Source organism: Oncorhynchus nerka, linkage group LG5 (genome assembly GCF_034236695.1).
Source record: "Oncorhynchus nerka isolate Pitt River linkage group LG5, Oner_Uvic_2.0, whole genome shotgun sequence".
Classification (NCBI taxonomy): Eukaryota; Metazoa; Chordata; class Actinopteri; order Salmoniformes; family Salmonidae; genus Oncorhynchus; species Oncorhynchus nerka.
Window position 1 is genome coordinate 45,722,824 of NC_088400.1, and position 22,487 is coordinate 45,745,310.

The following is a 22,487-nucleotide window of genomic DNA, read 5'->3' on the forward strand; positions in this document are numbered from 1 at the left end:
ATGGCCTTCCTGTGACACCTGGTGTTGTAGGTGTCCTGGAGGGCAGGCAGTGTGCATCCAATAATGTATTCGGTTGAGCCCTCTATAGTGCCTTGCGATCCACGGCGGTGGAGTTGCCATACCAGACTGTGATTCAGCCCGACCTGTATGCTCTCGATGGTGTTCCTGTTGAACACTGTGAAGGCCCTTGGAGACGGGCTGAATTTCTTCAGCATTGAGATGTGTATGTCGAGGATCTTGCCAGTTTTACCGTCTCCACGGCAGCCCAGTTTATGAGGATGGGGGCGTGCCCAGCCTGGTTCCTCCTGAAGTCCACAATCAGCTCATTTGTTTTTCTGACGTTACGGAAGAGGTTGTTTACCTGGTACCGCGGCATCAGAGTGTTTACCTCCTCCAAGTAGGCCGTCTTATTGTTGTCGGCAATTAGGCCTACAACGTTTGAGGCCACGCAGTCGGGTATTCATGGAGTACAGGAGGGGATTGAGGATGCCCCCTTGTGGAGAATCAGTGTCGGAGGTAATGTTGCTTACCTTCACCACCTGGGGGTGGCCTGTCAGGATGTCCGGACCCAGTTGCATTAGGAGTTCAGGGCCATGAGCTTTGTGGTGAGCTTAGCGGGCACTATGGTATTGAAGGCCGAGCTGTAGTCAATGAACAGCATCCTCACATATGCATTCCTTTTGTCCAGGTGGGTGAGGGCAGTATGCAGTGCAATGGCGATTGGGTCGGCCGTGGATCGGTCAGGGCAGTAGGGGAATTGGAGAGGGTCGACTGTCGGGGGGGGGGTGATGTGATGTGGTCGTCAAAGCACTTCATGATGATGAAATGCGTGTTGGGTCGGTAGTCTTTCAGTTCCTTTCCCTTTCTTGGGAATGGGGATGATATTGGACATTTGAAGCGGCCTGAGCTAGAGAGATTAAAAATGTCCGAACACACAACAGCCAGCTGGTATGCACATACTCTGAGGACACGGCTAGGGATGCCGTTTGGAACAACAGCCTTACGATGGTTAACACGTTTGAATGAATTAAGTTGGTCTTTGAGAGACCGTAAGTGGGTAAATCTATAAATATTGGGGCCAATGTGTGACATTGGGATCAACATTTAAAAATGGTTTGAAACAAAAATAAAAAGAAGTTTCATGCAATTCCCCGTTTACTTTGAGGAACAAATATGCAAATTGGCCCATAACTGTGGGCTACCCTATGACCATACTGTTCATTCTAAAAGTATTCAGACCCCTTGACTTTTTCCAAATTGTATGTTACGGCCTTATTCTAAAAATGGATTAAATTGTTTTTCCCCCCTCAATCTACACACAATACCCCATAATGACAAAGCAAAAAAAGTTATTATGAAATGTTTTAAAAAAAGATCACATTTACATAAGAATTCAGATCCTTTACACAGTACTTTTTTTGAAGGGCCTTTGGCAGCGATTACAGCCATGAGCCTTCTTGTGTATGACGCTACAAGCTTGGCACAGCTGTATTTAGGGAGTTTCTGCCATTTTTCTCTGCAGATCCTCTCATGCTCTGTCAGGTTGGATGGGAGCATCGCTTCACAGGGTTCAAGTCCAGACTCTGGCTGGGCCACTCAAGGACATTCAGAGACTTGTCCCGAAGCCACCACCATGCATAGTGCCACGTTTCCTCCAGATGTGACTCTCTGCATTCAGGGCAAACAGTTCAATCTTGGTTTCATCACACCAGAGAATCTTGTTTCTCATGGTTTGAGTCTACTATAAAGGCCTGATTGGTGGAGTGCTGCAGAGATAGATGGTTGTCCATCTGGAAGGTTCTCCTATCTCCACAGAGGAACTCTGAAGCCCTGTCAGAGTGACCAAAGCCTTTCTCACATAATTGCTCAGTGTGGCTGAATGGCCAGCTCTAGGAAGAGTCTTTGCGGTTCCAAACTTCTTCCATTTAAGAACGATGGGAGGCCACTGAATTCTGTAGAAATGTTTTGGTACCCTTCCCCAGATCTGTGCTTCAACACAATCCTGTCTCGGAGCTCTACAGGCAACTCCTTTGACCGCATGGCTTGGTTTTTGCAGTGGCATGCACTGTCAACTGTGTGACCTTATATAGACAGGTGTGTGCCTTTCCAAATCATGTCCAATCAATTTAATTGACCCCAGGTGGACTCCAATCAAGTTGTAGAAACATCTCAAGGATGATCAATAGAAACAGGATGCACCTGAGTGCAATATTGAGGCGCATAGCAGGGTCTGAATACTTACGTTAGTATGGTATTTATTTATATATATGTGTGTGTGTGATATATATATATATAGATGTGTATATATATATATGTATATGTATATATGTATAAAAAATATATATATATATATATGCAAACATTTCTAAACCTGTTTTTGCTCTGTCATTAAGGGGTATTGTGTATTGATTGATGAGAAGCATTTTTAATGTAATCTATTTTAGAATGAGACTTTAATGTAACAAAATGTGGAAAAGGTCAAGGGGTCTGAATACTTCCCAAACGCACTGTACATCCTTTTTAAGCAGGGTTCATACAGTCATTGGCAAGTCAAATGCAAGGACTTTCTTGTAATTGTGTAATTTATATAGTTGTTCATATAAAAAAAAAAAAGTTTCTTCAAGTGCAGTTGCAAATACCATCCAGCGCTATGATGAAATTGGCTCTCATGAGTACTGCCTCAGGGATGGAAGACCCATACTTACCTCTGCTGCAGAGATTGCAGCCCAAATAAATGCTTCAGAGTTAAAGTAACAAACACATCTCAAGATCAACTGTTCAGAGGAGCCTGTGTGAATCAGGCCTTCGTGGTTTAATTCCTACAAAGAAACCACGACTAAAGGACACCAATAAGAAGAAGAGACTTGCTTGGGCCAAGAGACACAAGCAATGGACATTAGACCGGTGGAAATGTGTCTGGTATGGAGTCCAAATATGAGATTTTTGGTTCCAACGGTGTGTGAACGGATGATCTCTGCATGTGTATTTCCCACCGTAAAGCATGGAGGAGGAATTGTTATGGTGTGGGGTGCTTTGCTGGTGACAATGTCTGCGATTTATTTAGAATAAGGCACTTAACCAGCATGGCTACCACAGCATTCTGCAGCAATACGCCATCCCACCTGGTTTGAGCTTAGTGGGCCTATCCATTTTTTTTTTCTCAACAGGACAATGACCCAACACACCTCCAGGCTGTGTAAGGGCCATTTGACCAAGAAGGAGAGTGATTGAGTACTGCATCAGATGACCTGGCCTCCACAATCCCCGACCTCAACCAAATTGAGATAGTTTGGGATGAGTCGGACCAAAGAGTCAAGAAAAAGCAGCCAACCAAGTGCTTAGCATATGTGGGAACTCCTTCAAGACTGTTGGAAAAGCGTTCCAGGTGAAGCTGGTTGAGAGAATGCCAAGAGTGTGCAAGGTTGTCATCAAGGCAAAGGGTGGCTATTTGAAGAATCTGAAATATATTTTGATTTGCTTAACACTTTTTTGCTTTCTACATGATTCCATATGTGTTATTTTATAGTTTTAATGTCTTCACTATTATTCTACAATATAGTAAAAAATAAAAACCCTTGAATGAGTAGGTGTTCTGAAACTTTTGACCGGTAGTGTATTTATTTTATAATTATATCCAGAATAATTAATAGGAATAGCGTTTTTGCATCATAGTCTATCATATATAAATGAGCACAGTAGACTGTCCAATCCGAGGCACTAAAACATGAACCCATGACCTTGATGCTTTCTCTGTTAAATCTAACGAGGCCCTGCTGTAATGCAAGCCCTCAACATCAATTCGATAGGGATATTAGATCCAGGCACAACTGTCTTCAACAGCGTGAGGAATGAGAAAAAAATTATATTCTGGACATTCCTCGCAAACACCTTTTATCTAGCACTTGGGCTGTTGCGTCACATGTGCTATCACAACAGCTGTTCATCATTTAACTGTCAATTATAAAAATTCCTTCCTAACTAATCAGACACCAAATGCACATCCAACAAGTATTATGCATAATTATTGAAGAACCACGTTAATGACCGTATCGATTTAGGTTTTAAGTATCAAGGTGACTCTTTCAGTTAGAAGCATTAGATTTTGCATTCGCATACTGTAAGTAAATAATTTTGTATTTGTGTGCCCATAAGGCAGGGTTTCCCCAAACACTGTACTCGGGACCCCGGATTTACGTTTAGATTTTTGCACGACACAGCTGATTCAAATAATCAACTAATCATCCAGCTTTGACCTTGGAGGACCGAGTTTGGGAAATGCTGACATAAAGAGACGACAAATGTTACGTAGGTACACTGAATTTCTTAGATCTCTATATACAAATTTGACTGAAAGCTAGATCCAGGATTCTTAACTAATTAATGCTTAAAACATGATATTACAGCTACTTAACACTGCCATAAATACAAGAACAGAAAAGTAATGTATTATGTGACACAATTTTAAACAAATCTGTCAAGACACCAACCATGAGAAAGGGTTAAACATGAGTTGATTTACCTATGAATTGTATTGCATTCGGAAAGTATTCAGACCCCCTTTTTTAATATATTTTTTGTACACTATGTTTCGTTACAGCCTTATTCTAAAATGGATTAAATAAAATCCTCAATCTATACACAGTACCCCATAATGACAAAGCAAAAACATTTGTTTGCAAATTTGGAAAAAATGTAATATAAACATACCTTATTCAGACCATTTGCTATGAAGCATCTGAAATTGAGCTTCGGTGCATCCTGTTTCCATTGATCTTTCAATTGATTGGTCATATCTATATAAGGTCCCACAGTTAAGTTGTATATGTCTATATAAGGTCCCACAGTTGACACTGCATGTCAGAGCAAAAACCAAGCCATGAGGTTAAAGGAATTGTCCATACAGCTCCGAGACAGGATTGTTTCGAGGCACAGATCTGGGAAGGGTACCAAAACATTTCTGCAGCATTGAAAATCCCCAAGAACACAGTGGCCTCCATCATTCTTAAATGGAAGAAGTTTGGAACCACCAAGACTCTTCCAAGAGCTGGCCGCCCCGGCAAAACTGAGCAATCCAGCGAGATGGACCTTGGTCAGGGAGTTGACCAAGATCTGATGGTCACTCTGACAGAGCTCCAGAGTTCCTCTGTGGAGATGAGAGGACCTTCCAGAAGGACAACCATCTCTGCAGTATTCCACCAATCAGGCCTTTATGGTAGAGTGGCCAGACGAAAGCCACTCTTCAGGAAAAGGCACATGACAGCCCGAATGGCATTTGCCAAAAGGCATCTAAAGGACTCTGACCATGAGAAACAAGATTCTCTGGTCTGATAAAACCAACATGAACTCTTTGGCCAGAATGCAAACCTCATGTCTTGAGGAAACATGGCACCATCCCACCGGTGAAACATGGTATTGGCAGCATCATGCTGTGGGAATGTTTTTCAGCGGCAGGGACTGGGAGACTAGTCAGGATCGAGGGAAAGATGAACAGAGCAAAGTACAGAGGTCCTTGAGGAAAACTATCGAACATCTCAGGAGAGACCTGAAAATAGCTGTGCAGCTACGCTCCCCATCCAACCAGACAGAGGATGAAAGGATCTGCAGAGAAAAATGGGAGAAACTCCCCAAATACAAGTGTGCCAAGCTTGTAGCGTCATACCCAAGAGAACTTGAGGCTGTACTTGCTGCCAAAGGTCCTTCAACAAAGTCTGAATACTGATATTAATGTGAGATTTCAGGTTTTCATTTTTTTTATGCATTTGTAAACATTCCTAAAAAACAATTTTTGCTTTGTTATTAAGGGGTATTGTGTGTAGATTGAGGGGAAAAAACAATTATCAATTTTAAAATAAGGCTTTAATTTAACAAAATGTGGGAAAAGTCAAGGGGTCTGAATACTTTCCGATAGCTGCGTTGTAGCTATATCTTAATGTAATTACATGAAAACTTTTGGCAAATTATTAGCAATGACTTATCACCAGCTGTAATATATTTTCCAGCATAGGACATTCTCACTAGGACCCTAGTTTATAAAAATACCCATGTAACCCTCGTTGTCCTCTGGGGCTCTCCTTGGCTGCTTAGTCATTGAGGTGCTCAAAGCGTGAGAAAAAGGTGTTTAGCTTGTCCGGTAGGGCAGCATTGGTGTCCGCGACATGGCTGGCTTTGTTTTTGTTATCCGTGATTGATAGGAGCCCCTCGTGTCCGACCCGCTGAATGCTCCTCCGGCTCTGAGAGGCACGATTAGAGTGGAACACACACAGTAACATTCCAGCATCTCTTTCTCTCGACACCAATACGTGTTGAGTAATTAGCAGTCCACTTCAAATTTGAAAATGTCCTTCTCTGTTTCCTTCTCTCTGTTCTATCAGGTCAGCGATCTCTCCTTCCATGACTCCCTGGCCACCTTCGTAGCCATCCTCATTGCCCGTCAGTGTCTTCTCCTGGAGGACCTGGTCCGCTGCGTAGCCATCCCTTCCCTCCTCAACGCTGGTAAGAGCCCGTCTCTCACCCCCAGACCCAATGCCAGGGTCCTGTTCCTGAGGCACCAAACAAAAGAAATCCGTGAAATAGGGATGGACTGACTACCTGTACTCGGTCTAATAAGGAACGTTTATTTTCGTTTTCCGTTGCTAAATGCTTTGAAGCGTTTTTGTTGCATGCCCTAAGGAACACCACCCAGGCCTTATTCTTAGATCCCAGTCTCTTCTATTTAATCTAGCCTGAACTCTCTGCCATCTCGGTATAAATGAGTTTACAGTACACAGACGGCGTCTGCCTGCCTCTCTATGCTTTGAAGATACTCCCATGCCCATAATGCATTACTTTTGTCTTTTCTGTCTGAGCAGGAGGTAAACGCCACAGTGTGTCTGATCCCACTCTGCACAGTGTGCGTGTCTGTCTGTGATGGCCAATCAAGGCCTCATTCAGCTTGTTTTCAAAGTCCCCTGTGAAGTTGTCAAAACATGGTACAAACATTACATCACACAAAGCCACAACTGTCAGTAAGAGTGTTCATGATTGACATAAAACTGTCCAGTTTGAGTGTTTGTTGCAGCTTGTTCCAGTCGCTAGCTGCAGCGAACTGAAAAAAGGAGCGAACCAGGGATGTGTGTGCATGTGACTGGCAGAACGGGTGTTGTATGTTGAGGATGGGGGCTGCAGTAGATATATCAGACAGGGGAGAATTAGGCCTAAGAGGGTTTTATAAATAAGCACCAACCAGTGGGTCTTGCGACAGGTATACAGAGATGACCAGTTTACAGAGGAGTATAGAGTGCAGTGATGTGTCCTATAAGGAGCATTGGTGGCAATTCTGATGGCCACATGGTAAAGAACATCTAGCCATTCAAGAGCGCACCCTTATCTGCCAATCTGTAAACTGTCTCTGTAATCTAGCATGGGTAGGATGGTCATCTGAATCAGGGTTAGTTTGGCAGCTGGGGTGAAAGAGGAAAGATTACGATAGAGGAAACCAAGCCTAGATTTAACTTTAGCCTGCAGCTTTGATATGTGCTGAGAGAAGGACAGTGCACCGTCTAGCCATACTCCCAAGTACTTGTATGAGGTTATTACCTCAGATTCTAAACCCTCAGAGGTAGTAATAACACCTGTGGGAGGAGGGGCATTCTTCTTACCAAACCACATTACCTTTGTTTTGGAGGTGTTCAGAACAAGTTTACGGGTAGAGAAAGCCTGTTAGACACTAAGAAAGCTTTGTTGTAGTGCATTTAACACACATTTGGTGGAGGGGCCAGCTGAGTATAGGACTGTCTAGGTCTATTTGTTTTCGTGTCTGGGTCTGATTGTTCTTGGGTCCATTCAGGGTCCAACTTTTTGGTCTCCCCCATAAAACTGGGGACCACCAAGGACCCTGGAACACCACACCAACCAAAAAACAATTGTTTTTAAATATTCTAAAACAAACATGCTGCCCTGGTTAAAGCTGCCCCAGCCAATCTCGTCCTCCACAGACCTAAGCTACCTTTTTAAGCATGACACTTTTTTCAAAAGGAGGACAACAGGGACTGATGACAGGAGCAACAGGACAACACTAAATGAACAGTGTCAGATCACGTGAGCGACACGCATATGTCACAACACTCGGGGACAACGCGCATTAGAATGCGTGTCCACCAGTATCTGCATAAACCACTACGTCGTCCAGATAAACAGCACACCCGACGAGACCGGAGACAACCCTATTCATAAGGTGCTGAAAAGTGGCAGGTGTGTTACGCAGGCCAAAACTCATAACCGAATAAGAGTACAGACAGAAGGGTGTAATAAAGTCAGAGATTGTGTGTCCTATGCATAATTGGCACCTGCCAATAGCCCTTTATTAACAAGTAAAACTTGCTCACTAACTTCGCTGCTCCAACCTGATCAATGCAGTCCTCCATCCGGGGAAATGAATCTGACTTTGTGACACTGTTTACCTTACGGTGGTCCGTACAAAATCTTTGTCCCATCTGGTTTACTGACCAAGATACGGGGAAAAGCCCAGCTTGAGAAAGGCTCTGCAAGTAATCTAACCTAACAATTTCACAACAACTAACTTATACACACAAGTGTAAAGGAATGAATATGTACATAAAAATATATGAATGAGCAATGGCCGACCGGCATAGGCAAGATGCAGTAGATGGTATAGAGAACAGTATATACATATGAGATGAGTAATGTAGGGTATGTAAACATTATATAAAGTGACATTGTTTAAAGTGGCTAGTCATACATTTATTATTTTTTTCAATATTAAAGTGGCTAGAGATTGAGTCTGTATGTTGACAGCAGCCACTCAATGTTAGTGGTGGCTGTGTAACAGTCTGATGGCCTTGAGATAGAAGCTGTTTTTCAGTCTCTAGGTCCCCGCTTTGATGCACCTGTACTTACCTCGCCTTCTGGATGATAGCGGGGTGAACAGGCAGTGGCTCAGTGGTTGTTGTCCTTGATGATCATTTTGGCCTTCCTGTGACATCGGGTGGTGTAGGTGTCCTGGAGGGGAGGGAGTTTGCACCCGGTGATGCGTTGTGCAGACCTCACTACCCTCTGGAGAGCCTTATGGTTGTGGGCGGAGCAGTTGCCGTACCAGGCAGTGATACCAGGCAGGATACTCTCGATTGCGCATCTGTAAAAGTCTGTGAGTGTTTTTGGTGACAAGCCGAATTTCTTCAGCCTCCTGAGGTTGAATAGGCGCTGCTGCGCCTTCTTCACTACACTATCTGTGTGGGTGGACCATTTCAGTTTGTCTGTGATGTGTACGCCAAGGAACTGCTTCCTCTGCTGTTTCCTGAAGTCCATGATCATCTCCTTTGTTTTGTTGACATTGAGTATGAGGTTATTTTCCTGACACCACACTACGAGGGCCCTCACCTCCTCCCTGTAGGCCGTCTCGTCGTTGTTGGTAATCAAGCCTACCACTGTAGTGTCGTCTGCAAACTTGATGATTGAGTTGGAGGCGTGCATGGCCACGCAGTCATGGGTGAACAGGGAGTACAGGAGAGGGCTGAGAACGCACCCTTGTGGGGCCCTAGTGTTGAGGATCAGCGGGGTGGAGATGTTGTTTCCTACCCTCACCACCTGGGGGCGGCCCATCAGGAAGTCCAGGACCCAGTTGCACAGGGCGGTCTCGAGCTTAATGACGAGTTTAGAGGGTACTATGGTGTTAAATGCCGAGAGGTAGTTGATGAACAGCATTCTTACATAGGTATTCCTCTTGTCCAGATGGTTTAGGGCAGTGTGATTGTGATTGCGTCGTCTGTGGACCTATTGGGGTGGTAAGCAAATTGGAGTGGGTCTAGGGTGTCAGGTAGGGTGGAGGTGATATGGTCCTTGACTCAAATCAAATCAAATTTTATTTGTCACATACACATGGTTAGCAGATGTTAATGCGAGTGTAGCGAAATGCTTGTGCTTCTAGTTCCGACAATGCAGTAATGACCAACAAGTAATCTAATTAACAATTCCAAAACTGTCTTATACACAGTATAAGGGGATAAAGAATATGTACATAAAGATATATGAATGAGTGATGGTACAGAGCAGCATAGGCAAGATACAGTAGATGGTATCGAGTACAGTATATACATATGAGATGAGTATGTAAACAAAGTGGCATAGTTAAAGTGGCTAGTGATACATGTATTACGTAAGGATGCAGTAGATGATATAGAGTACAGTATATACGTATGCATATGAGATGAATAATGTAGGGTATGTAACATTATATTAGGTAGCATTGTTTAAAGTGGCTAGTGATATATTTTACATTTCCCATCAATTCCCATTATTAAAGTGGCTGGAGTTGTGTCAGTGTGTTGGCAGCAGCCACTCAATTTTAGTGGTGGCTGTTTAACAGTCTGATGGCCTTGAGATAGAAGCTGTTTTTCAGTCTCTCGGTCCCAGCTTTGATGCACCTGTACTGACCTCGCCTTCTGGATGATAGCGGGGTGAACAGGCAGTGGCTCGGGTGGTTGTTGTCCTTGATGATCTTTATGGCCTTCCTGGAACATCGGGTGGTGTAGGTGTCCTGGAGGGCAGGTAGTTTGCCCCCGGTGATGCGTTGTGCAGACCTCACTACCCTCTGGAGAGCCTTACGGTTGTGGGCGGAGCAGTTGCCGTACCAGGCGGTGATACAGCCCGCCAGGATGCTCTCGATTGTGCATCTGTAGAAGTTTGTGAGTGCTTTTGGTGACAAGCCAAATTTCCTCAGCGTCCTGAGGTTGAAGAGGCGCTGCTGCGCCTTCTTCACGATGCTGTCTGTGTGAGTGGACCAATTCAGTTTGTCTGTGATGTGTATGCCGAGGAACTTAAAACTTACTACCCTCTCCACTACTGTTCCAGCAATGTGGATAGGGGGGTATTCCCTCTGCTGTTTCCTGAAGTCCACAATCATCTCCTTAGTTTTGTTGACGTTGAGTGTGAGGTTATTTTCCTGACACCACACTCCGAGGGCCCTCACCTCCTCCCTGTAGGCCGTCTCGTCGTTGTTGGTAATCAAGCCGACTCGTTTCTCAAAGAACTTCATGATGACCGAATTGAGTGCTACGGGGGCGATAGTCATTTAGCTCAGTTACCTTCACTTTCTTGGGAACAGGAACAATGGTAACTGAGCTAAATGACTATCGCCCCGTAGCACTCACTTCCGTCATCATGAAGTGCTCTGAGAGACTAGTCAAGGACCATATCACCTCCACTCAGCAGAGAAGGGTAACACAGACTCTATCACAAACAACTCAAAGGCACCGGTGTCCCTCAGGATCTTCACTGGCACTGGGTCATTACTTCCTAACAGACACACAAAACCCTCTCATGAAAGATAAATAATCTGGGTCAATTGGGTCTTCCACATGCACCTGGGCATGAGACGGACTGACAGGAGTGAACGGATGTGGGACAGGCGACGCTAACGCCATAGGCTTAGGTTTAACGTTAGCGCAAGTACTGAATTTACCCTTAGCCCTGAGAACAGGACATTCGTTTTTCCAATGACCTGAACACTGACAGTAGTGACATTCTTGACTGCAGTCAGCTTTACCATGGGAACCAGGCTCAACCCTAGATGAATGAAGCTCTGCCCGTGAACCAGAGTGTCTCGGTGGGCGAGACCCAAATCTCTCTGGACGCCCCCACTCACACCGAATACGGGACTCCTCAATGCTACTTTTGCGAGTCAAAACTTACTCGTCCGACAAAACCGCAGCTTCAGAGACTGTCTTCACTTTGTGTGCGTTAATGTACGTGGCTGTTCGATCCGGGATTGTGTCCTTAAATTGCTCTAGCATAATCAGATCACACAACCTCTGGAAAACTCTTAACCGCAGAGGCGGAATGCGATTAAACTGTGAAGATAACTCTTGTGCAGATGCAACATGAGTCTTTATCAGCCCTTTTTAAAGTTCTAAATTGTTGGCGGTAAACCTCAGTAAGCAATTCGTAAATCTGTAAAACAGCCATTATAACCATAGCATAGCTGACACTGTCAGCTACACAAAGAGCTGAATATGCTTCCCGCGCTTTACCAGTTAACACACTATAAACATTAAAGTGTGTTCAGAATCAGGCTAACTCTTAGCGTCAGCAACTCACTCAAACAATGAAAATAACATCCGGGTCCTTTTCATAAAATGTTGGCAACAGACGTAAGTATCCAACAATATAAAATGTGTCCGGGGCACGGCCGAGAGAGGAGCGACCCCTAGGGAAATCAGGGTCAAACTTCCCTAAACAACCCCTCCCCCGACAGCTTTCCATCCCTAAACAAGTTTAGCCGTGCTGGTTGCAGCTTGATTTTAGCATGTTCCTATTCCTGTTTAAATTCCAATTCCTTATCATGCGTAACACGATCATGCTCTGACTGTAACAGAAGCAGTTCTTTCTGCTGTTCAAAAGAACGACTACTAGGGCTAACAGAGTGAAATGGGGAGACCGCTGGGGAGGTGGCGAGTCCTCTGCAGAGGCTGCCCCAGTGGTAACTACGCGTATACAACTCTACATTAGATTGGCCTTCAATATTAACTTTACAATTTTTGGGAGGTTTATCACTAATTTCAAACTGGTAGTGCTTAGCTATCTTCAACAGCTGTTTAGTACATACACTAGCCGTTCAAAAGTTTGGGGTCACTTAGAAATGTCCTTGTTTTTGAAAGAAAAGCAATTTTTTTGGTCCATTTAAAATAACATCAAATTGATCAGAAATACATTGTTAATGTTGTAAATGACTATTGAACCTGGAAACGGCTGATTTATTTTAAAAATTAAATATCTACATAGGAGTACAGAGGCCCATCAGCAACCGTCACTCCTGTGTTCCAATGGCACGTTGTGTTTGCTAATCCAAGTTTATACATTTAAAAGGCTAATTGATCATCAGAAAACCCTTTTGCAATTATGTTAGCACAGCTGAAAACTTGTTCTGATTTAAGAAGCAATACAACTGGCCTTCTTTAGACTAGTTGAGTATCTGGGGCATCAGCATTTTTTGGGTTCTATTACAGGCTCAAAATGGCCAGAAACAAATAACTTTCTTCTGAAACTCGTCAGTCTATTCTTGTTCTGAGAAATGTGAAGGCTATTCGATGCGAGAAATTGCCAAGAAACTGAAGATCTCGTACAACGCTGTGTACTACTCCCGTCACAGAACAGCTCAAACTGGCTCTAACCAGAATAGAAAGAGGAGTGGGAGGCCCCGGTGCACAACTGAGCAAGAGGACAACACATTAGTGTCTAGTTTGAGAAACAGACGCCTCACATGTCCTCAACTGGCAGCTTCATTAAATAGTACCTGCAAAACACCAGTCTCAAAGTCAAACAGTAAAGAGGGAGGCAATGCGGAGATAAAGAAACAACAAACATATATATTTATTAAATAAAGTAACAATAGTGTGTAGTCAGTAGTGTAAGTGAGTGGATGTGTGCATAGATGGTGATAATGAGGGGTATTGAGAGGTGCAAAAACAAACGAACAGAGGCCAAAAATGCCACAACAAAAAAACTGTCTGAGTGGAGTCTCTTCAATGTATGGGGGGGAAGGTGTATTTATCTCCGGGACACACCCGAGCCCAGGTGTCCTATTTCACAGACAACCCTCCCAGCTCCGCCCACTGACATCATATTTAGGAAAACAAGAGCAGAGAGAAAGAATTTGGCAGATAGTAGGAGGGTTGTCAGACTTTGCTAAAGCAGCTTTATTCCCCTTCAGATTCGTTGTCGTGGTTGTGTGTGGCTGTCTGCGTGACCCTTTAACCTACCTCTCTCTGTGTGTTTCTCCTCCCAGCCTGCAGTGAGCAGGACTCTGAGCCCGGAGCCCGTCTGACCTGCAGGATTCTGCTGCACCTTTTCAAGACCCCGCAGCGCAACCCCTGCCCCCAGGATGGAGCCAAGTCAGGTACTCACAAAACAAACTAATTCCAAGTGTAATCCCACATCTTATATTATTTTAATTGATTGATGCCATTAATTAATATATGTTTTTAATTTAATGAAATTGTTAATGATTTTATATTTTGCAGATAAATCTTCTGTTGGGATCCGGTCGTCGTGTGATCGCCACCTTCTGGCTTCCTCGCAGAACAGCATAGTGGTCGGAGCTGTCTTTGCTGTCCTAAAGGCTGTCTTTATGCTGGGTAATACACTCAGTATTATGCTATTATTTTGTCCTTAAAGTTGCGTATGAGTCCAATTTGACAATTGAATGTGAATAGGTTGATGTATTTATAGTTATTAAAGTGAAACTGACAGCGTTTTAGCAACATGAAATCGTATTAAAATATTTTTATACATACCCAGGAAGAATATGACTTTCACTTTCTCACAAGCGTGCACATAGATATCTATAAAATTTTCATTTTCATAAATTCATAGAATGTTTGGGAATGATGTAAAGTAAGGCATTTGTTAAAATTCTATAGCAATATAGAGTGGAAAAGCTTCCATGCATTTGGACAATTAATAGACACTGCAGTGAATAAAACTGTCTTGTCCAGGACTGGAGTCTACTCAGACCAGTGCGCCATAGCCAATCAGAGCTACAGTTGGCCTATATGCAAATAAGCCATTTCCCACAATTGATTGAACATGATTTGGAAAGGCACACTCCTGTCTTTATAAGGTCCCACAGCTGACAGTGCATGTCAGAGCAAAAACCAAGCCATGAGGTCGAAGAGGTTGTCCGTAGAACTCCGAGAAAGGATTGTCGGCACAGGTTGAATTTTGACCTGAATGCCAAGCATCACGTCTGGAGGAAACATGGCACCATCCCTACGGTGAAGCATGATGGTGGCAGCATCATGCTGGGGGGGATTTTTCCAGCGGCAGGGACTGGGAGACTAGCCAGGATCGAGAGAAAGGTGAACAGAGCAAAGTACAGAGAGATCCTTGATGAAAACCTTCTCCAGAGCGCTAAGGACCTCAGACAGGACAACGACCCTAAGCACTCAGCCAAGACAACGCAGGAGAGGCTTCAGGACAAGTTTCAGAATGTGCTTGAGTGGCCCAGACTTGAACCAGATCGAACATCTCTGGAGAGACCTGAAAATAGCTGTGCAGTGATGCTCCTCATCCAACCTGACAGAGCTTGAGTGGATCTGCAGAGAAGAATGGGAGAAACTCCCTGAATGCAGGTGTGTCAAGCTTGTATCGTCATACCCAAGAAGAGGCTGTAATCCCTGCCAAAGGCGCTTTCACAAAGTACTGAGTAAAGGTTCTGAATACTTAGAAGTACCAGTCAAAGTTTCGGCACCTATTCATTCCAAGGGTTTTCTTTATTTTTACTATTTTCCACATTGTAGAATAATAGTGAAGACGTTAAAACTATGAAATGACACATGGAATGATGTAGTAACCAAGAAAATGTTAAACAAATCTAAATATATTTGAAATTCTTCAAAGTAGCCACCCTTTGCCTTGATGACAGCTTTGCACACTCTTGGCATTCTACAATGTAGAAAATAGTCTAAATAAAGAAAAGCCTTGAATGAGTATGTGTGTCCAAACGTTTGACTGGTACTGTATGTAAATTAAATATTTCAGTTTTGTGTATTTTATACATTTGCACACACACAAAAAAACGTTTTGCTTTTTCATTGTGGGTTATTATGTGTAGATTGAGACAAAACAATTTAATCAATTTTAGAATAAGGCTGTAACAAAATGTGGAAAAATGCGTTGTATATAGTATTTTAACATATTAAAACGAAATGAGACATAAATATTTTTCCAGCCTTTGCTGCTATGCTTGCAGATGTGCATAACATTTCACGACTACAAATAATCACCGGTGAGGTTGAATGCAGCATTGCTGTATGGTGCACTCAAAATGTATTGTAGTTGAGTAGCCAGCCTAGGCTACTGCTCAAATGTTGCTGTAATTCTCCTTTGCATGTTGTTTTGTTTCAGGTTTTATTTTTGGGGTTATTCATTGTTCATTGTCTAGCTTTAAAACCTGAACCCAGACTGCAACATTTTAGTAGCCAAGCTAGGACTGTGGCATGTGTCTGTGTATTTTCCCTTCACTGTGCTCTGTAAATGGGGCACACGGAGGTGCAATTTAAGTTGAATTTACCGACGCGATCACTTCAGGCTGTAATTCCATGAAGTAGATGACTCAAATGTCTCATTTATATTTGCTTTTGTGTCCTATTTGGCTTGTGGGCCTTGTTTGACACATGTGTTCGCCTATTAGCCACATGACTGACTGCTGTAATTTACAACCTGAAAGCAATCCTTTTTTTTGACTAACAAGAAATGTATTGGTGACCATATTAGTCATGCGTTGAACTGCATCCATCTATTCTGCCAACGATGCCTTTTCTGTACGTCATGGCATTTTGAGTCAAATAGAGCATGTTTTTAAAAAGCTCATATAAAGTTGGTTTTGAAGCATAAACTGGGAATTTGATATTTTGTACTGATATTATGATTGTCTGTTTCATATCTGCGAAGTATTTAAAACACTGTCAGTTTCACTATACATGTCTATCTCTTACAACTGGTCACCAGTAAGACCACAGAACCTTGAAGTTCTACCTTTTGTAACATTTTCTCTCCATCGCGCTCCAGGCGATGCAGAACTGAAGGGCTCGGGATTTTCTCACCCCGCCGGCCTCGACGACGACGACATAGGTTCCAAGAAGTCGGGCGGCCACACAGTCTCTATAGAGACGGCCAGCCTAGACATGTACGCCAAGTATGTGCTGAAGAGCATCTGCCAACAGGTGAGAACATGTGAAAGGAGACATTTCACACCAGGGTCAAATTTTTGGGACTTCCTATATTTTCTCTCTTCCGTTTCCCTCACACACCAGAAGCTGCATATTTCCTAATGCAAGTCATTTCTAGGTGTGGAGTCCATTTCATTTGTTTAGTTTTATTTCAGTCAATCCAGAAAGTAAACTGAAGTGAAACATTTCCTAATTGAAAACCAACTGTTCAAATCCTGAGTTGACTGAATTTATTACTCCATTTCGGGTAATGACAATGCACTTGCAGCTCAGTTAGGACTTGGAGTGAATCAGTCTTAGTATTTTATTAGGACCCCATTAGCTACTGCTAAAGCTAAATTCCCCTGATGTGAAAATAGCAACCTTGTTTCACTAAATTCCCCTGACATTTAGTATTTTGTAAGGATCCCCATTAGCTGTTCCAAAAGCAACAGCTACTTTTCCTGGGGTCCAAACAAAACATGAAAAATGACAATACAGAACATTATTAGACAAGAACAGCCCAAGGACAGAGAAGGCACACGCAGCCTACACATCAATACATACAGAAACTAGGTCAAATATGGGAGAGGCGTTGTGCCGTGAGGTGTTGCTTTATCTGTTTTTTGAAACCAGGTTTGCTGTTTATTTGAGCAATATGAGATGGAACGGTGTTCCATGCAATAATGGCTCTTATGGCACTATGCTTTCTTGAATTTGTTTTGGATTAGAGATGAAACGGTATGAAAATTTCATATCCTGATTATAGTGACAAATGATCACGGTATTGTTAAAATGTGCTGAAAATGTACTGATACACAAACGGAAATCATTTCACCAAGGTTTATATACAAAACCAACAAACAACAAATAAAGTTAGCAGCACTATGCACTTTTTGTGTGCATAAACATAAAAATAATAACATTAAAGATGGCACCATATTGGCTTTGAGAGAAGTTTCCCTAGTGCAGGTTTTAATGAACACAACCTTACGTAAGCAAATCAAATGTGCATATAAAAGCAACACAAGTAAAGCAATGTGCATGTAAGAACAATACGTAAACACATCCAATGTGCAGGTGTTGACATTAAAATAACAACACACAAAATGGAAACAAATCAAATGAACAGCACTGATTGTATGTCCGTTCTCACCTTCATAAAGAAATAAGGTGCTGCTGGCCTAACATCCTGTATGTATGCATCTTTGTTCACTTGAGATTGAAAAGTAAAAATGTCCTCATAATTACTTTGTCCGGTTTAAGTAGTGATCTGTGACGGGAGACAATGTGCCCGCTGGCACTGAACGCTCTCTCTGCTGGCATGCTGGTTGCTGGGTTGAGAAAAAGCTTCCTGGCAACACTGGCAAGGTGAGGCAGCTCTGATGCATGGCCCTTCCACCACACCAGTGGATCCTCTTCTGCTGGAATGGGTGGCAGAGACGGGCAGACCTTGATCTCTTCTTTCACTCTTTCTTCTGGGGTGGTCGGAATCTGACCCTCTTTACCTCAAGGCAACAGAGAGGTGATCTTTCTCAGCAACCCAGCCAGGCCTTTCCCCTCCGATGCCGCTGTGGGGATGTTGGTGGTGGAGCTGCTGCTGGTGCTTTGTGGTTCTTCCCTGACTTGTCCAGCTGCCAGCTTCAAAGCCTCCTGGACACAGCTGTCAGTGTCAACTTTTACCGCCTCAGGCTCATCTAAAAAGCTCCTTTTGAAGCGGGGGTCAATGAAACATGCCATGTGCATGACTCTCTTTGCCTTCTCTGTTTATCTGTTGTTAAGGCCTTCTTTCATTACCCTTTTCATCTCTTTGGTCAGGGATGGATCTGTATCCTTTTCCACCAGAACATCACGGGTGAAGTGGTCCAGGACAGGCTTGATGGCTGACAGTGTCACTCGTGTCTCTGAGCAAGTTTACAGATGCACTTGTCTCAGAGGATTAAGGAGCTGGCACATTTGCTCCATGACACTTATGTCGGCATCCTTGGGCATCAGGTGCCATGTTCCTCTTTCTCCAGCCAGTGTCACACAGACTGGCTGCTGTTGGCTGGGGAAATGCTTAAGCATGTTGTGTGTAGATCCCCATCGGGTCACCACATCATGGATCAGAGCCTTCTGTGGCATGTTGAGGGCAGCTAGCTTTTCTCTCAGTTCTCTTCCTGCTCCGTGAGAAGCGTTGGACCAGATGACGGCAGGCCTTGACTGCTGTGTCAACTCTCTGAATTTTCAGAGCCTTTGAGATGGCCAGGTTCAAATTATGGCCAAAGAACCCATGGCATCATGTCCTTTGCAATCTAATATGAAAAGGGCTGCAGTGAAGTCTTGAGCATTTTTTTGATGTGGGTGCATAAGCAGCCTGCCTTTTTTTAAATGCTTGCTCGAGTTGTAAGTCGCTCTGGATAAGAGCGTCTGCTAAATGACTTAAATGTAAATGTAAATGAGTGTCTGTGTCACAACTGTAGATGAGGGACCACTGGGTTTGCCTGCTGCAAACCCACTCTGTAAACAAGGGAATAGCAAATGTATTATTATTATTGGTGTCGTTACGTTATAATTATTATTATTATTATTATTATTCTCTCACCACACAGTCTATCTTCTGTGTTTCTTTTCAGTATATGCAATGACCCCATGCACAATTTACATAAATACAAATGAGTTCTCTTAGCGTGAAGAGGGATCAAATTCGACAACATCCAGTGAAATCGGAGCACATCAAATTCAAAATACAAAATCGTAATATTAAATATTAATGAAAATACAAGTGTCATACATGATTCTTTATCTTGGTAATCGAACCGCGTTGTCCGGTTTACAATAGGCTTTACGGCAAAAGCATAGCATTCGATTATCTGAGGACAGCGCCCCACAACAACATGTTTTCAAACCAGCACAGGCGTCACAAAATCATAAATAGCGAAAAAATAAATCACTTACCTTTTTGAAGGTCTTCCTCTGTTTGCATTCCCAAGGGTCCCAGCTACACAATGAATGGTCGTTTTGTTCGATAAAGTCCTTCTTTATATCCCAAAAGGTCAGTATAGAAGGCATCATTGAGTTCAGTAATACACCCGTTCAACATGCAGACAAAGAAGTCCCAGAAGTTCCCCGTAAAGTTAGTCCAAACAAGTCAATCGACATTTCTAATTAATCCTCAGGTAGTCAATTCTACCATTTATATGCATTATCCTAGCTTCTGGGCCTGAGTAACAGGCAGTTTACTTTGGGCACGTCAGACAGGCGGAAATTCAGGATTCTGCCCCCGACACTAGAAAGGTTGAGAAGACAGTGATGGTAATTGCAATGAGCCCAACAATTGACAGGAGTCTTGTATATAGTGTTTCTCCTGTTGGAACACTTTTACAACCAAGTCGACGTCTGCCGGGTTTTAAATTAACAAAATATGTTAGTTGGGTGACTAAACTACATAACGTGTTATCGTGTGCAATGGGCGAATAGAGTCTGCAGACACACAACGCATACAGCAGCAGCAGTTTTTCCAAGCGTAGGTAACACTGAAAGCTTCAGTTTAGATTATTGACAAGCTATTAGCAAGTTAGACACACAAACACATTTTCCCCAATTTCCGAAGTCCCCACAATATGCATGGAGCTAAAAGTTAGCTTACCTTGCATTCGCTATAAAGTAGTGGGTGGTGGTCATGAAGATGACTCGAGATTGGAAGTGTTGCACCCTTTCTCATGTTCTACTGAAATCTAACAGCACAGCTTCCACAATATCCTTATCAATTTCTTTCAACCAATCATCAGTCATTTGTGTTGGTGCAGTACATGTTGAGTGACCTCTGTAAGCATGCTGAAAGTCTGTTAATTTGTTTTTCAGAGAAATAGCATTGTATTTTTTCCAACAATTTGCTAAGAGCTGGCAGCAAGCTGATAGGTCAGCTTTTAGAACCAGTAAGGGCCACTTTACCACTCTCGGGTATCGGAATTGCTTTGGCTTCCCTCCAGGCCTGAGGATAAACACCTTCCTCTAGACCAGTGCTTCTCAATTATTTTCTGTTATGCCCCCCTAGGAAGAAGTAAACATTTTGCGCCCCCAACTCTCCGCCGCGACTGTAAATAGTATAATTTGTCTATAAAATTGTTATAAGTACACCTCTGAATAACATTGTATCTTTATTAACATTTTATTTTAAATTGGACCATTTGATACTGAAAAATAAAATATAATCAATAAATAATAATACATTCAAATTGATCAGCAACATTAACTCAGGAGCACACTATGTATGAAACACTTTGACCTATAAAACAAAAATGAATAAAACAATTTGTGCTGATTTTTTTAAATCAAAATGAAGTCAGGATTAATGGCTACAATGAGCACGTTTTGCAGAGCACAGCTTTTCGAAGCGGGGTTTGAAGCATGATACTGCAACTCTCAGCTCCTGCTCAATGTTTAGCTGGGACCTGTACTTGGTCTTCAGTGCAGCAACAGCAGAGAAGCCAGGTTTAGCTGGGACCTGTACTTGGTCTTCAGTGCAGCAACAGCAGAGAAGCCAGTCTCACAAAGATAAGATGTTGCAAAAGAAGAAGAATGCCTATGGCCCTCTGCCCTAAGAGTGGATACTGCCTCTCTACACTCAGCCAGAATTCACTCAGTGTCTGTGATGTGAACCTCAGTCTCAATGTGGAGTCAGACGTCATATCAATGAACTGGTCCTCCTCTGCAGAGCTGTTAATTGAAATGCATTCCAGATGACTACCTCATGAAGCTGGTTGAGAGAATGCCGAGAGTGTGCAAAGCTGTCATCAAAGCAAAGGGTAGCTACTTTGAAGAATCTCAAATATAAAATATATTTGGATTTAACACTTTTTTGGTTGCTACATGATTTCATATGTGTTATTTCATAGTTTTGAGGACTTCACTATTATTCTACAATGTAGATAATAGTCAAAATAAAGAACCCTGGAATGAGTAGGTGTGTCCAAACTGTTGACTAGTACTGTGCGTATATATACATTAAAACCTCCCCCATACGATTTTCTGTTGCTTCTATATGTTATATCCTTGTGTTGCCAGTTCTCTATCATCAAATTAATTATTTAAGTGATTCTCAGAAATGGCTAATATATGAATGTAATCTGATGTTAGCAAGTTATTGATTTCATTAACCTTATTTTGAAGGCTACATATGAGCTATTTTTGGCCCTTTACTGGGTAGCGTTTTAGAGAGAGAAATAATATGAAAAAGAGAAAACAAAGCAAGAGAGAAAAAATATACATTCAGCAGTCCATTAATCCAGTGTGTGTGTATGCGGGCTGTGGGGTGGAAGTTACGAACCCATAGGCTTGTCTCCCTCATCCCTTCCGGGCTTCTGTTTGGGATGGTGGACAAATAGCCTGTCATAGCGTTTCTAAGCAATGTCCCCACGCGCTCTGGCAGCTTTCTTTGCTGGGATAAGTTGTTTCCTCTTCTGACGCACAGCTTCAGGATAATCCTCGTTGAGGAATACATATATACTTTCCTCTCAAGTTCTTGGCTCTTTCCAAAACAGCTACCTTGTACTTGAACCTCAGGAACTTGACAACTATCGACCTGGGCCTGTCACCTGGGCCGGTGTTCGATTTTTCCCCGTCCTGTGGGCACGCTCCACCTCAATCTTTCTGTGGTCCGTCTTCAATTTCTTTGAGATTTCCCTCACTTTGTCCTCAATTTGAACCAATGAGAACTTGCCACATGTAGCTATGAGTACAGGATTGAAACCCCTACACAGATTCTAAACAGATGTTGAACTGAAGAACAACTATTTCCATTGATCT

At 42.8% G+C, this 22,487-nt stretch overlaps 1 protein-coding gene across 2 annotated transcripts in view; it reads left to right on the forward strand.

The window, feature by feature from the left end:
- LOC115129600 (mediator of RNA polymerase II transcription subunit 12) overlaps positions 1-22,487 on the forward strand; it is an 83,772-nt gene that overhangs the window by 20,498 nt on the left and 40,787 nt on the right. For both annotated transcript variants that reach the window (XM_065018693.1, XM_029660146.2), the window contains exons 23-26: positions 6,372-6,492; positions 13,778-13,888; positions 14,013-14,126; positions 16,561-16,715. In XM_065018693.1, coding sequence (XP_064874765.1) covers positions 6,372-6,492; positions 13,778-13,888; positions 14,013-14,126; positions 16,561-16,715 — 501 coding nt within the window. The remainder of the gene's footprint in view (positions 1-6,371; positions 6,493-13,777; positions 13,889-14,012; positions 14,127-16,560; positions 16,716-22,487) is intronic.